This window comes from Rattus rattus, chromosome 16 (genome assembly GCF_011064425.1).
Source record: "Rattus rattus isolate New Zealand chromosome 16, Rrattus_CSIRO_v1, whole genome shotgun sequence".
Classification (NCBI taxonomy): Eukaryota; Metazoa; Chordata; class Mammalia; order Rodentia; family Muridae; genus Rattus; species Rattus rattus.
The window spans coordinates 44,205,336-44,221,871 of NC_046169.1; the positions used below are offsets into that span (position 1 = coordinate 44,205,336).

A 16,536-nucleotide genomic window follows, 5' to 3' on the forward strand; every position below is an offset into this window, starting at 1 on the left:
AGAGAGAGAGAGAGAGTGTTTGTGTGTGTGTGTGTGTGTGTGTGTGTGTGTGTGTGTATGGTGTGGTGTGTCCATGCCAAGGCACACATGTGGAGGTCAGAGGACTCCTACAGAGCTAGTTCTCTACTTTCACCTTTATATGGGTTCCAGAGAGAGAACTGAGGTTGCCAGGTTTGCACAACAAATGCTTTTACTGACTAAGCCATGTCCCCAGCCCTATACTTACATTTTCCTATGGAACTGTTGTGATTTATCATGCCTTTCACAAGCCAATTAATTTAATTTATACAAATGTTCAGATAATCTAGTTTTTCCCCAGAACATCATTCCAACAGCTCTTCTATCACCCGATTCCCACAGCCAGCTGGCCTTGAACTCTGACCCTCCTGCCTTTGTCTCCCAAGTACTGACACATATTATAGATTATGTGTCACCATACCCTGCTTAAGACAACTTTTTTTTAGAGAAATTACTATCCTATCAAAGATAGAGGACACCCTTTTGTAATTGAAAATGCAGTTTTCAGAACAATAGCATGACCTAGTAGTGAACAGTTCTATTTAAATTATGCAAGCAGAAGGAATTCTAGACTTTCATACAGAAAATGCAAGTTGTTACTAAACCTGAGGCAGATCCACATACTTCTACTACAGGCAACACCTGCCACAGCACAGAGCACAAGAGGCCAACACGGAACAGTGGTCTAACCTCCTTTCATCTTTTTTTTGGCAGGCTCCAATTCCTCAGTATCTTCGGTTTTCAACAAAGAAAAGGATGCTTCGTTGTCTTGGAAAACTGAAGAAAGGCTAGAGAGTTCACCATTGGCAACAAGTGAACTACATTCTTTTGGGGAGATGCTTATAGTCCCAGGTCCTGTAAAAGAGAACGAATAAGAACGATTCTGATTTATCTGCTTCAGAATAAAGTCAAGAGAGAGTCATCGATTTAAATCAAGTGATGCTTGTAATCATAAATCTCAGCTTAAGAATGACGCCCGTCTTCCACACTCACCCAGGAGTCAGACCTCAAGTGCACTAGAGCCCATCACTGCGCTCACGAAGACAGGCAGGGAGGCCCACAACAGAATCATCCCTAAATACTGGGTCTAAGATGTACAACTGAGCATTTTTGCAATTACAAAATGCATATTACATGTTAAATACCTGCAAAAGCTATGAGGCAGATACTTCTGACAGGAGTGAGGAATACTGTCAAGGAACTAACAGATGGAGTTCTGATCTAAACAGGCAGAAGCTTAAGCATCACATGCTTAAGCTAAATGAACTTCGCTAAATAGGAAAATTTTCACTATCCCTACCTTATTTATAATATTATAGCACAATACATATATGCTTTATTATATCCAAATAAATACCAGTATTGGAAAAAGAAGAAACTGGTTTATACTATCAATCCAAAAAAGGGGAGGGAGCGAGGGAATGGAATTATTTTAGGCACAAATAATACTTCCATATGCTACATAGGAACTCATATACTAAAAATGAACAACCTTCCCATGCTATCTCCTGGCCCTGGAACCTACTCATCCTCTGATCGTCAGAGCTTTTCATGTCCAGCTTTTCATTTGAGAACAAACATTAGATCATGGCACGTGTGTGGAAGGTCCCAGAGAGGGGGAATGGATATTCACACATACTTACACGGTCTCGCCACTGGTAGACACTCATAGTAACTGTAACTGTGCCAGTGTGATATACAGAGATGATATGAATGGAGTTAGCCATTGTAAGAGATCTGATTATCAGAAGGTCAATAAAGCCTTGTTAGACTACACACAGTGTACGTGGAGAGACGGAACAGAATACACGTGTAATGGTAAAGTAGGCTTTCAGTGTTTATGTGTGTGTTGATGGGAATCAAAAAAGAAAGGATAAGCCACGGGGACCGGGGCCTGTAAAACCGGTTCTAAGCAACAGACAGTTCTGGATAGGCCTTGAAAACATTCTGACACATGAAGGAGTCGTCATAAGACCACATACTGTATGACTATGAATACAAATGCTCAGAACATGCAAATGCAGAGAAACATGTTTCCTTTGAACTGACAATGTTCTGTAATTAACAGTGACGGCCATATAACCTTATGAATGACACTTCAATTGAGTGATACTTATATTGTATGAATCATATTTAGATAAAATTATAAAAATATTATGTTACCATGGTCCTTAATGTTTAGTTTCTCTTGGGAATAAACCAGTAAACATGGCTACAGAATACTCACTGATGAATGGATTTACTGTATCTCCAGAAACAAAACTGTGACTGTCATTGTGATAGCGTCTCACCAGAGCTAGAGGAATGCTTTTGCCCTGCAGAGGTCAGCTCTGGCTCCGTAGAAGAGGTAGAGGCCGTGGGAAGGAGGTCTGATGTCGATGTTGATGGCTGTGGTTCCTCTAAGCATGTCTGAGCCATGGGTGACAATAGTGGAACCTGGGGGTCATCACCCTGCCCTGGACCTGAGGAATCTTTGGTCACATGGAACATATTTTCTTTATTGGCTTCTGCAGGCACAAAAACAAAGGGAGAACACTCACAACTCAGAAAGGCACTAAGGGGCTGAAGGGCCATCCTAGAACAAAGCCCTTTATAACACCCAGGCCTGTGTCTTCCTTTCACTTACCAAGGGATTCTTGAGTTAAGCTCTGTTTGCCATTTAAAGATTCATAGAGGTATGCCACATCTAAAAGGAAATTAAAAAGTCAGAGAGCCGAGGCCCCATGGGAGGTGCGACCTCAGCGCTCCCCTCCTATAATCACATCACAACCTGTCTTTTGATTGTCTTCACTTAACATCTGATTCTAATAAAAGTGAATCACACTTACCAACCTAAGTGTAAGGAAGCAACCAAAAGGGAAAATGGTCTCATAAGGGAGAAAAGGGTGAAAAAGACACACTTCACTAATAACTGTGAAATAACCACCAGAAAGAAGGTACAAGATCCTTCCGTGTGGCAAGAGGCTGGTCTTACTTAAGAGGACTTAAAGAATACAGGTGTCCTCTTTTCTCTCCTTGCCAAGAATGATTTTATGGTGGCCTTCAAGTATTCAGGATACCCTTCAAAGATTCTCCCAATCTGTTTGCCGCACATGGAGCTAGATCCAGTCTAACCTTTGCTGTCTCTTGTAAACTGTCCAAAGGCAGCACTGCCAATGGCTTCTGGGCCCTGTCTAAGTTATCCCCACATTCCAAATTCTACTGTCCATCCCAGTGCAGCTCATTTCTCCTCCTTGGCTGCCACTGTGAGATGTGCACCTCCTGGGGCTTTCTTGAAGGAAGGCCCAGCTGAAAGGTCAGCACTCCATCCAAGTGCTTACACCAAGAACCCCCATAACTGTCAGTTAACGGAGATGTCCCCTCCTGCACGGCCTTCCTGAGGGTGTTTCCAGCCTCAGCTCGAGGGCTTCTTGGTGCAACACCTGGGAAAGGATCTACACCAGTTAACGTCCTCTTACTGTGCTCTGGCTCGTTCTTCCTGTACACCAAATAGATGATATCCCCACTCTGTAAAGGGTAAGTCTGCTTCTTAACAACTCGAAGTTTGTTGATTACTGTTCCATTGGTGCTGAAAAAAAACAAAAACAAAAACAAAAGTGTACGTTACCCCACTCGAGACACTAAATAGGATAAACATTTTTCTACCATATGAAGAAATTTGCTCAGCATTACTATTCTGAACATACTCATAGGGAAAAAAACCTATTTAACCATTTATATATGCAAGCATCTCCTGACAATGATCTAGACAAGAAGGTTACCTGTTACTACCCAGATACCAGCAAATTAGCAACCCAATTATCTAATAGAGTGGTTTTCTCTTTTTCTGAAAAGATTACTTTTTACTCCTGCCTTATTTTCTTAAGTGTATGATTATTTTGTGTTTGTGATGTACGTGTGTGTGTGTGTGTGTGTGTGTGTGTGTGTGTGTGTGCGCACGCGCGCGTGCATGCGCACGCACACACACCAGAAGAGAGCACTGGAACTCTCGGAACTGGAATTACATTTGGTTTTGAATCATCATGTGGGGTGAAAACTGAATCTGGGTCATCTGGATCCTGAAGCAGCACAGTGCTGCCATTTCCTTCTTTCCTGGGTTGTGGATAGGTCTGCCCCTTCTCTCCCTCTCTCTCACTCTCCCCTGTTAGTTCCTTCCTTAGTGAGTACTGATCCCTCCCAAAAGATGCATTCAGGACAAAAGGGAAGCAAACTGTGGGCTTTCAACTAAAGGTTGTGTGGCTCCTGTGCTCAAAAGATGTAGTAACCCAATTATAATCACATTGCTAGGTGGGGAACCACAATACATGTCCTAGGTCCAGAGTGTGGGCACAGGAAGGATTCTCTTGGGAAGAACGTTTTGGTGGAGACCTATTGGAAAAATCAGACAATGAATACATGATGGCCAAAGAGTTCAGTATACTGAACATAAAATAAATTTCAACTGAACCAAGCTTGGCTCTGCAGCTTCATTCCTGAGGTCCAGTACTGGAAGGAATTTGTATTTCAGACTTGCAAAATAATTCTCTCAGGTCAAGGAATGACAAAAATTTTCCAGAAAGCACATGGTGCTAGTTCAAATTCTGTGGTCACAAAGTCTCACTCCAACTGCTCAGCTTTGCCACTGTAGCCTGACAGCAGCCAAGGGCAGGACATAAATACGCAGGCAGGACCATGGCACAGTAACTGATGAAATGCTATGCAGACCTCAATCTTGACACAAGCCTAACTGGCTTTCTGCAACCAGGTATCCTCCAGTTGTCCATTTTTAAACTCTTTCTCAAACAAATGAACCCCTGCACTCAGGCTGAAGCCCAAATGCCCTGCTGTGATCTCTACTTATTGTCTGAACTGACCCACATGTCCTTTTGCCTCTGCCTTGACTACTGCTTCTCCTCTAGCCCACCTCTGCCCACAAGGCAACACCTGTGACAGAAAGGAGATTATCCCAGAGCATCCAGAAGGACTTAGCCCGCCAAGACCCACACTGGATTCTGAACCTCTACAAGTGTCAAAAGTAAGTCACCATTCTCATACGCTATTAAGTTTGTGGCAACTTCTTGTCATAGGAAGATGACTTTAGAATTAGCATAATTTTCTATACAGTGTTAAGAATTAAAGAAAAATTTAATCTACTATCTACTAAAACAGAAAAAGAACCATTAGTTCTTCTTAGAAAAACCTCTTCCCAGCTTCTATCCCTTGACATGGTGCCTAATCTCTACAAGTACACACACCTCATGAGTTCCACAGAACAGTGATATTGTATGAAAACAAACAAAACAAGGTCCCTAAACCTTCTCTCACTGGTGTACAACTCAAGGTACTGCCAGAACACTGCCTACTGCTTGTACCAAATTGAACATTCTGAACCAAGTGTCTCCCTTTAAAAGACAAGCAGACGTAACACAGTTAGAGATCTGCAGCAGGAAGAGATCTATAGTAAGGAAAGAATCAGAGGAGGGAAATGATAAGCTTTCATGAGTAGATGGACCATCTCCCACCAAATCCTTCTCTAGGGTCAGGGAGTCCTGCAGAACAGTGTATAAGGGCCAGAGGGGATGAAGACACCAAGGAAACGAGGCCTTCACACAAACTCACAGAAACAGAAGGAGCAGGAATGGACCAGTACAAGAAAGAGGAGGTTACACCTCCATTCCCAACAGCTAGCTCTCACTGATAACCACTTGCAAATGAAAAATTAGTTTTCTCCGAGGAAGCCTCACTGGGGAAACCACTCTTCAGGGTAGACCGTATGCCCATCAGTAGATGCCAACAGAAAATGAACTCAAGTGTTTCTGTTGGTATCTTTTGAAGGTTCCTTGTCTCAAAATGTTGTGTCAGGCCTTTAAAAAAAAATTCAATTTTTATTTTTCATTTTTATTTACTTTTACCCTACATACCTTTTACATATATATTATGGTTTCTGATTTTGTGCTTTTATGGGACTCCTGAGTGTGTGAATGAGTGTGTCTCTGTCTGTATCTTTTTCTTGTGCTTTTTTTCAGACTCTCTTTCTTCTATCTGTTTTGTCTTATTTGAGTTTGTTTGGTTATGTTTTATTGTTATTTAGATGACTGTTTTTAGGTTGTTGGGTTTTTTTTTGTTGTTGTTGTTTTTTAAGAAGCATTTATTTTATGTATGCGAGTACACTGTAGCTGTCTTCAGACTCACCAGAAGAGGGCGCCAGATCCCATTACAAATGGTTGTGAGCCACCATGTGGTTGCTGGGATTTGAACTCAGAACCTCTACAAGACCAGTCAGTGCTCTTAACCACTGAGCCATCTCTCCAGCCGTAGATGACTGTTTTTTGTTTGTTTGTTTGTTTGTTGCATTATTCAGTTTATTACTTTTTTTCTTTTTTAACAAAAGTTCATTACAATGTACAACAGCAGGCTCCAGGATAACACTTCATTCGAGCTGTTAGGTGGCAAAGATGTTACGGCAGGGAATTCAGATGTTTAAATAGGAATGGAAGAGGAGGGTCACCATCACCTCAGATGTGAGGAACAGCTTACTTTTTGCCAGATTTTCTAATCCATCTGTGGCCAGGGGTCCCTTTCCTGCGGCCTTGGCTTTTAGCTCCTCGAGGTTCTATGCTCCTCCTTTTGTTTCTACTTGAAAGCCTTATCTTCCTTATCCATCTCCTTGGCCTGCTTCTTGGGCTGTTTCAGGGGCTTCTTTTTGCCACCTTCACAGCCCCACATGGTGCCTCCTGCCCCTTCACCAGACCCTGATCCTGATGACTGTTTTTTTAATGCGACAGAATAGGCATGGATACAGATGGGAAGGAGGTAAGTAGGAACTGGGAAAAGTACAGGGTGAGGAAACCATAATCAGCAGGAAAAAGAAAAACCAACCTATATATTTTAAGTCTTATTTTTGAGACGTATGAGCTGTATCACCACAATGCGACTACATCGCCAGCTCCCTGACTTACAAAGGGAAAGAGAAGACCAAGTGCTCACCTGGTGTCTTCCAGTGTCACCTCACCAGATTTTTCATCCACTCTAAGTTTACAGTGATCTCCAGAGACCAGTTTATTGCTGGGAAAAGAGAGGTCACAGCCTAAAACAGAAGGCAAGAGACACTGGACATTAGTGTAGGTGCTCTGAGTACCACCACCTTGCTTTTCCAGTTTGTGACCAATTGTGCTCATGGACACAAACAACATTTAAATACTCAAGTGTTAACCTAAAGTAAAGGGACAGGATGTAAGTCCCAACCTTCTTCAACCCAGTCACCTGGAAGATATCCCATCACATCAGCAGCTTCTGCATGACAGTTTATCACACAGCTCAACAGATAACAGTATCTAGATTGTAAAACAGATGCACAAACGAACAAAACAACTAACTAACCTAAGCAAAAATTAATTAATTTTTTAATATTTTAAAATAGTTCTCAAGTTTTTCCTCTATGGAAATTTTGAGTTTCATAAATCATAAAACTGAAGTAAAGACAGACATAGAAAATATGATTAATCAAAGTATCATAGGACATATATAAGGAAATTAAAATAGAAAGGGATCTTTATTAAATGCAAAGTAGAAAATACTAAAAAAAAATCAGTGCTTTCTTTAAATTAAGGAAGTATATGTGCTGACAGACATATAGCTGGAGCACCACTAGAGCTCCTCTCTTTAAATGTAAGTGACAGCTAGACAAGAGTTCATACTGAACTCCCACAGGCTAGTGCAGGAGCCTATGCTGTGGCCGGCCTGGGCTACACATTGTAAGATTGTCTCAAAATAAGGGTAAGGGGGACACACTGTCCCCTAGAAATCACACCTTACTCTGCTTCGCCCTATGCTTTGATTTCATCACTGAGCTATAGGTGAGGCTGGCTTTGGAGACTTTGTGGGTTCTTCTTTCTTCCACCCTTTCGACCCCCTAATGATAGATAAGAGGGAGAAAAGATACACAGGAGAGGGACTGGCACTATCTTTAAACTATTTCCTGCTGATTAGGGGCATCCAGTTCCTTGAGGCAAATCTGACCTTTGCCATCAGGATATCTAATTTCCTCTTCTTGTTTCTTCTTTGGGTACAACTACTTAATAAACTTTGATCAACAGCAACCGACCAACAACCCACAGCCCACCCTGCCTCTCAGGACCCTAGCATTCATAGCCCTTTTGAAAAGTCCCCAGAATTCTAACCAAATGTCACACAACTGTAGAAACTATTTACCACTGGCAAAATAATACTCCTGCTGGAGCACAAAAGCAAGTCACAGTCCGCTGCATGGGCAATCGGAAGCGGCTGCACATCTCCATACTGTATTTTTACAATACTCCTCGCTTTTTAAAGATTATTTATTATGTATACAGCATTTTGCCTGCATGTACACCTGCAGGCCACAAGAGGACACCAGATCTCATTTCGGATGGTTGTGAGTCACTGTGTGGTTGCTGAGAATTGAACTCAGGACCTCTGGAAGAGCAGAGAATGCTCTTAACCTCTGAGCCATCTCTCCAGCCCAATATTCCTGGTTTTTTGTTGTTGTTGTTGTTGTTTTGTTTTTTAAGAAATAAAAATTCCAAAATTGCCACTATATATGTGTTGGTAGATCAGAAGACCCAACATTTCCCCATCCTTGAACCACCAACTTTTATCGGCAGGAAAGGAAATGAGCTAAGGTGAGGACCCCTCCCTTCATCAATCAGAGGAAGCCCTCTGTAAGAAAAAAAAAATCTAGATACATAATAACTCAGAGAACCTGGGGGTGAGTGTTTATATAACATATTGGACATTAACCAGGCTGCATAGTTCGCTATGCTCCGCTCTAGCCACTAGCTGATGTCCACAAGCTGCTGGCACTCCCGGATATCAGCGTGCATATCCTAGATAGGCTTAGGTTCAGCTAATCACTGCCTAGATTTGTGCCAACTGGGCCCTAAAGCGGACTTCTCTGTTAACATGCCTTAGCATGCCTTCCGGGAAAGTGTTCATGCCAAGCTACAACGGAAGCTGTATTTCGAGATTCTAAAGGATATATTGTAGGCCGGTAACCTAAGACTTGCTCGTGTAGAATCATCCATGTGGTGACCACCAGAGAATCCGGCTACTTGTTTTGATTCAGCCTCAGCTACTCATCCTTCCAGTTCTTCTCTGCCACAATCTCATACTGCCTTGTCTCTTTTAAGGTCACATATAGGTCAATGCCCACATGTCCCTACCAGTCTGATCAGATGCTTTGTGACTCTGCAGGTACACCAGCTTTTCTTCAAGGCTTATAACCTACATCTCCAGGTTGTTCATGGTCAAGTTTACTGATGCTGGTTTTCAGACACAGGATCTGTTCTGACACATCTCAAAACGGATTTAGAAATCACAGGCACCTAACGTGTACTGCCCATCTGTGGACAAATCGAGAGTTGCCAATGAAGGCAACAAGAATCTTGTTCTGAAGGTCCTCCACGGTCTTGCAGTGGTGGTGATGACTGCAGAAGGTCTCAAGCCCCTGCTACGAGTATCAGCCATTTGCTCACTCTGGTCTGACAATCACTGAGATTCTACACAGTGACATTTGCATTCCCTGCCAGTACCTCGACAGACGCAGTCAGCATGCAGGCATAATTTAGCCACCAAAGAGGAAGGTGAGGACATGAAAAGGTGAAAGACACAGACGTGGCCCAGCTAAGGCCCCGTGGATGCTCCTAATCCCAAAGGTTCTATCCAGACCCCTGAAGGAGAAAGTAACTGACAACGAGTGGAAGCTATAGCAAGACACAGTGAGGGCATCTGGCAGTGACATTGGCTTGGGGAGATGGAAATATCAGGAGATTCTGTGCCATGGTGGCAAATGCCTTTAATCCCAGCTCTTGGAAGGCGGAGGCAGAGGCAGAGACAGAGGCAGGCAGATCTCCATGAGTCTGAGGTCAGCACGGTCTACAAAGGAAGTTCCAAGACAGCCAGGGCTGTTACACAGAAAAGCCTTGTCTCAAAAAACCAAAAAAGGGGGTTGGGGATTTAGCTCAGTGGTAGAGCGCTTGCCTAGGAAGCGCAAAGCCCTGGGTTCGGTCCCCAGCTCTGGAAAAAAAAATTTTTTGAAAAAAACCAAAAAAGGAAAAAAAAAAAGTAAGGAAAAAAGACTACTTTTCTTCTCCTTTGCCATTCAAAGCCAATTCCATTCAATTCTATTAAAAATCCCATAAAACTTTTAGTGTGAAGATTTAGAGGACAACCAACCAGGGATTAGTTCTAGCCTTCCACATAGCAGTACCGGCAAACAAGTGCAATGAACTTTACATTGTTAGCAAAAGTAATTACTAAAAGCATTTCTATTAGAAAGCAGATTTTTGTTTCTTGTTTTAACATGCAATGCTGTATCTTGATATTGTGACAACAGGCTCTCTAATGTATGTGTATGCATGTGTACATGATCATGTTTGTGGAGGCAGACAGGGTCTCTCCATCAACCCAGAGCTCAAGAAGTCTGCAAAAGGAGTTGGCCGGCAAACTTGGACCCTTCTGTCTCTGCCTCCCCAGAACTAGGATTAGTTATGCACCACCAAACTTAGCTTTTTACACAGGTACTGGTGATCTGAATTCAGGTCCTCAAAAACTGTATCACCTAGGCCCTCTCCGGCCCCAAATTTAGGTTAGGTACAAGCAGTTCATATAATATTTCATCAACCCTCCTTGCAAAATAAGGTGGACACAATGTTATAGAAATGTATGTCATTGACCCAAAGCTAGGGATGTTGGGGTCTGTTTATGACTTTGTTCAAATTCTCAGGTTTATTAAATAAAAGATTCTAGTTCCTGGGACTTTGAGACCTTTTCAAATAGAAACCCTGCCATTATAAATCGCCCTCTGAGCATATTCTTTGTTCTCATTGGTCACAAAACATTTCTGTAAAGTACCTGTCTGTGGTTTATTTTTTCCACCCATCAACTGTTTAACAGCGGTGTCAAATTTCTACACACCTTTTCGGTTTTCCTTGTTATTGATTTCTAATTGCGTTTCATTGAGAAAGAGAAGTGTACAGCAGTGAGCACAAGATCGTATTCTGAAGGATATATTTACAGATCTATTTCATAAAGTTGTACTGAGAACTAACCGATAGCCACCATCCAACATCCAGAAGAGCAACTGCACACATAAATAACCCCATTTTCTGGGGGGCGGGGAGGAAGGAAAGCACAGTGCACCTGCCTCCCCGTTCTGGTAGCTTCAGCCTCGGCAGCCCTGAACTTTCCCCACTTCAAGCCCCTGTCGGTTCCCCCATCTGAACCCACTCTGACCGGGTCTCCGTCCTGCTCTAGGCCTTCAGTGTCTCCTCAGTTGGGCACCCACTTTGGGTCCCCCCTGTCTACCCCTGCAGCCTTCATCCTCGTCCTCACTCCACTCCGGCTTCCGCACCTCTCCTCCTTCCGATGGTCCACTCGCGTTTCCAAAGAAGGATCTGGGGTTCGTCCTCCTCTGCGCCTAGGCGAAGAAGCCTCCCCCAGGGCTCCCGCGGTGGCGGCTGCTCGTCTTCCCCGTGTGGCTCCATAGGACTCACATCTACAGAGACCCAGAAACGCCGGCTCAGGGACGACTTGGAAAGCTCAGCACCGCTGCTACCCCGGCCGCCGCCTCCCCAGCCGGGACCCCACCCGCCCGCCTGCTTACCCCCCGCCCTGCGCGGATCCCGGAACCGGCAGCACAGTCGCCGCCACCGCTGTCAACAGACATCTCGGGGACCCAGCTGATCCACGGGAGGCGAGGGGGAGGGGTGCAGGGCGGTGCGCCCGGTGATTGGCTGGCGGCGGTGCCCACCGAGAGCGACGGCTAGAGCGGTGCCAGGAAAGGCTACCCGAAGAGGGCCGGGCGGAGCGATCTGAGCCTGCGCAGACAAGAGGATGTGCGCCTGGTTGCCATCTTTGATGCTGGCAAGCGGACTTAGCCTCCTGCAAAAGCGCGGAAGAAGCTGTGGAGGGCGCCATGTTATGTTCAGGCAAAAAAAAAAAAAAAAAAAAGGACCGAGTAACTTCTAAATGCGAGGGGCTTAAAATCTTGTACCGATACGGTTTGCCATTTAACCTGTAGCGAGATAAGGTGCTATTTTCATACATCAGATTATAAAATGTGGAAGTTAGGTAAAGTGAGCCAGCCCTTCACTAACAGTATAATTAAGATGTCAATTAGAATAGAAATTGGTAACTCGTCTCTGAGGGCAGATTTGCGATATCTTTCCACGTTAAATCCTGTTTCTTAGAGTCTTGTGTCATTCCCGAGCTGTATACCTCAAACATGTTTGTGGCCTCTGATGAAAGAGAAACACTGGCAAAAACAATGCCCTGGAAGGAAGTCGCTGAAGACAATCAATTGCACACAGTGATACTTCCGCAGCTCAGAGTAATGTCTTTGCTAGAGAACAGCTTCAAAAAATTATTAAACATCTGATTTTTTTTTTAAAAAAAGAAAACACATGCACTGACATACTTGTAAATATACGTGGAAATGAGTCTTTATCTATAAATATTTACTGAAATTCTTCTGAAAGGATATAAAAGGAAGTAGCAGTGGCTGCCTCTAGGGAGATGGAGTTATAAGGGTCTAAAAATCGCTGAGGGAAGACCCTAGACCCAGATAATATGCAAAAACAAAGAACGTTTATTCTGCAGAAGCAACCGGCGTGTAGGGGTCAACCATGTTTTGAAATGGCGACCCCAGGCAAAGGTGCCCAGGCCTTCTTATAGGGAACCAGGGGAACTCTCTAGAAGGATTAGGTGATCTCTAATGTGATTGGCAGCAGCCGCAAAGCCACGACATTAGTATAACTTTGATTGGTAACTATGTTAGTCCTTCTATATTTAGAGAGTGAGTTAGATAATCTAAAATTTCATTGGTGGGTGCTGGGGAGGTGCAAGGGTCGGCTTCTGATTGGCTTGTACTGGTGGTCAGTGGTCTGCATACCTGTCATGATGAAAGAATAAAAAAATATAGCCAAAAAGTCAGAAGTTTAAAAAAATGCAACCTCACCCCTAAGAAGCCAAAATACCTCAAATTCCAGACCCTGCCCTCTACCTGTACTAACTGATCATAAAGTTAGATTAAAACTTAGAGAATAATCTTGAGAAACAGGAAGCTCCTCCCAGGAACTGATGGATCATAAACTTTAACAATCTTGAGAAACAGGAAGCTCCTCCTTGTGATTTTTCATTAGTATTCTTGACACTTTCCAGTGACACCATCCCTGCCCCCTCAGGTTGTGGTTTCTCTCTTTAAATACCCTTTCTCCCAGCCTTTCGGGGTCGAACTCCACTGCCCCTGCGTGGGATATGAGTCTCGACCCCAGTGCACTGGTTCCCGTTAATAAACCTCGTGTGATTACAGCAAGGACGGTCTCACGTGAGTTCTTAGGGGGTCGTGTCATCCTGAGACTTGAGCGTGGGTCTCCCCGCTCCGGGAGTCTTTCAATGAATGTTTAACTAGAGGACGGATAGGACTGCCCAGCACAGATTGAAGAGTTAAATTTCAAAAAGTTAGTCTCAAACAAAGTCCAGACATGCCTGAGAGAATTTGAGATAGGGCTCACTGGCCCACCATCAGCTCTCAAGGACACTGGCCATCTGGAGCCACCCCCCCCCTTCCTTCACTCCCTGAGGATGGGTCATCCCCCTGCTGCAGTGAGATGAGTTGCCCTGCCCACATTGCTGAGATGCTAGATTACACGTATGCTTTGTTGATGTAACTCCGTGCCAATAGTAGTAACTGTGCACCCTTTGTGTTAGCCAATTATGTGTATCCACACGAAACCCCTGGTTTTCCCTATATAAGCTCCTGCCTAGAGAGGCTCGGGGCTGGACTCAATCTCCTGTGTGAGATACGTGTCAGCCCGAGATCTCGTAAATAAAACTGCCTCTTGCTGATTACATCAAGACTGGCTTCTCGTGTTTCCTGGGGGTACCCCAACCCGTGACTGGAGCGAGAGTCTCCCCAAAATCTGGGGGTCTTTCAAGATGACCCCAACTGGGATAAGATAGTTTTCCCCCAAGCCCCCACCCCGTCAGCCAAACACTCACCCCCCCACTCCCCAACACCCCCATCCCCACTCCCACCCCCACCCCCGAGGCTGAGGACCCAACCCAGGGTCTTGCACTTGCTGGGCAAGTGCTCTACCACTGAGCTAAATCCCCAACCCCTTGTTTCCCATTTTTGTTGTTATCCCTGTGCTGTTCTTTGGGAGGAGGTTTTATGACCTATCTGGATTTTATGATCTGTTCCTGAGCCTTGTGCCTTACCGCCTAGTTTCTGGGACTTATGGTCTGTTCCTAGAGCTGGTGTCTATGGCCTTCTTTTCGAAATCAGGCCTGGTCCTTAAATGGAGACAAATGGGGTTTATGTTATCCTTTCAAAGTCAGCACGGTGATTAGACTTGCATCCAATATTTATAGCCATTCCTAGCCTTCGGATAAGTGTGTTCAAAGGCATGCCTCACTAGATGATTTCATTGTGGTGTATCATAGATTTACAAAAGCCAGGATGGTAGAGTCTACTATGTAGCTAAGCTATATGCTGTCTATTGCTCCTAGGCTACCAAACTGAATAACCTGTTACTGCAATGAACATTGTGTTGGGGTTCAGGAATCATCTCACAAACATGATCTCAGACAGCGACAGTTTGTTGAGCATATACCTCAGGACTGATCGACGAGGGCCACTGTCCACATTTGGAAATTGAATTGTGACCCCCAGTTAAGATTTTACAGGGTTTTTAAGCCTAAAATCCGTAAACATCTGTGTCAAGTTATTCCACCAATTAGGATTTAGGGGTAAGGGTTACTTAGGAATATGTCTTTGTTGTATACTTATCCTGTTCCCATTGGTTGAGATATTCAACTATAGCAGTGACTTGTCTTGTCTAATATTCATGTCTTAACTTGCCACAGTTACCCATGTACATGTTTCTTTCTGCCAAGTAGGATGTCAATTCCCAAGGAGGTCTTGGGAACTTAAACTTTACCCCACCACTACTCAAAATGGAAGTCTTATTCCAAATAGTTTCTTTTTTTTTTTTTCTTTTTTTCAGAGCTGGGGACCGAACCCAGGGCCTTGTGCTTGCTAAGCAAGCGCTCTACCACTGAGCTAAATCCCCAACCCCCAAATAATTTCTTATATTGGTGTGGGTATCTCTCTTATGTTGGGATTCATCCCAGGGGCAGCTTATATCATGAAAGTTTATATACAGGTGCAGGAAGAGCTACTGAGTGGTTGGTTCAGGTCCAAGCTTGTTGTGATTGACACAGTTCTACTGACATCTATCATGATTGGTTTACAAGGGGATAGAACATAACAGGCTATGTAATCAACTTGACATTGGAAATTTTCCTAGTAACAGCAGAAACATATGGGAAAGTTTCCTTATAATGGTAGGCTAGCCAGGAAACTGTTAGTAGGCCTTAACATTTTACCTAGGCCTTAACAATTGTAGGTACTTGTAATAAAATGGTATCTGTGTATCTAAGCGTAGAAAAGAAACAATATTAATACTGGACATAGGAGTTTTAAAGTTTCATTACAGTCTTTCAGAGTCACTACTGGTAATATTGTTAACTAAATTGTTGCTATGTGGTGCATAATACTGTAGTTGTATCATTTTGGGTTCTATAATTCAAATAAAAATAGTAGATTGATGTTCTCTGCATAACAAGACTCATGAATTCCATGTTCATGGAGCCAGGGTGCACTTTATTTGGTGTGAATTCCTTGATCAAAGACAACACTGTATAGAAAACAATGATGGTGGAATTAGTTAGTCTGTAGATGATAGTTTGTGTAGAAGCATTTCATACAGAGTAGGCAAATCAATACCCATGCTGTCATTCCAGTAAGAAAATATTGTCCCCTTCCCAATGCAATGTTGTTATCCACTTGCTACCAGATCACTGGTTGGTTACCTTGGGGAAAGGAGCCATATCCAGAACTTTATAGTAAACTTTGGTACTAAGAGATTGAATTCTTGGGCTGGAGAGATGGCTCAGTGGTTAAGAGCACCCGACTACTCTTACAGAGGTCATGAGTTCAATTCCCAGCAACCACATGGTGGCTCACAACCATCTGTAAAGAGATCCGATGACCTCTTCTGGTGTATCTGAAGACAGCGACAGTGTACTTGTATATAATAAATGAATAAATCTTTTAAAAAAAGAGAGAGAGATTGAATTCTCTATAGTGGTGATGGTGGTGCAGACATATATTTGTAGGCAAAACACCACAAACACAAAATTTAAAAAAATCTGCTGTACACAGTGGTATGTGTTCTTACTTTCTCAAAAGGAGATCATCTGTTTAAAAATCTTGAGGCTGTGCTCCAAAACTGTCTATGGGGAGCTGGCATAGGCTGTAAATCACATCCATGTTTGTCACCGTCATATCAGACACCACTGGTTTGGCTGGATTGTGTACCCCACATGGCAGAACAGTTTGTATAAAAGCAACACCACAGACTGTTTCATTTTAGAGTCCTCTGTTATGGGCTTTACCTCAAACTAACAGTTTTCTTCGCACTACATGGATGATCTGGT

The 16,536-nt window shown here is 43.5% G+C and overlaps 1 protein-coding gene across 3 annotated transcripts in view; it reads right to left on the reverse strand.

Moving 5' to 3' along the window:
• Chfr (checkpoint with forkhead and ring finger domains) overlaps window positions 1-11,809 on the reverse strand; it is a 32,177-nt gene extending 20,368 nt beyond the window's left edge. For all 3 annotated transcript variants that reach the window (XM_032886891.1, XM_032886890.1, XM_032886889.1), the window contains exons 1-7: window positions 11,639-11,809; window positions 11,387-11,530; window positions 6,985-7,084; window positions 3,477-3,586; window positions 2,645-2,704; window positions 2,310-2,525; window positions 709-873 (exon numbers count right to left, since the gene is read on the reverse strand). In XM_032886891.1, coding sequence (XP_032742782.1) covers window positions 709-873; window positions 2,310-2,525; window positions 2,645-2,704; window positions 3,477-3,586; window positions 6,985-7,084; window positions 11,387-11,519 — 784 coding nt within the window. In that variant the 5' untranslated portion in view covers window positions 11,520-11,530; window positions 11,639-11,809. The remainder of the gene's footprint in view (window positions 1-708; window positions 874-2,309; window positions 2,526-2,644; window positions 2,705-3,476; window positions 3,587-6,984; window positions 7,085-11,386; window positions 11,531-11,638) is intronic.
• Between the last annotated feature and the right edge of the window lie 4,727 nt (window positions 11,810-16,536).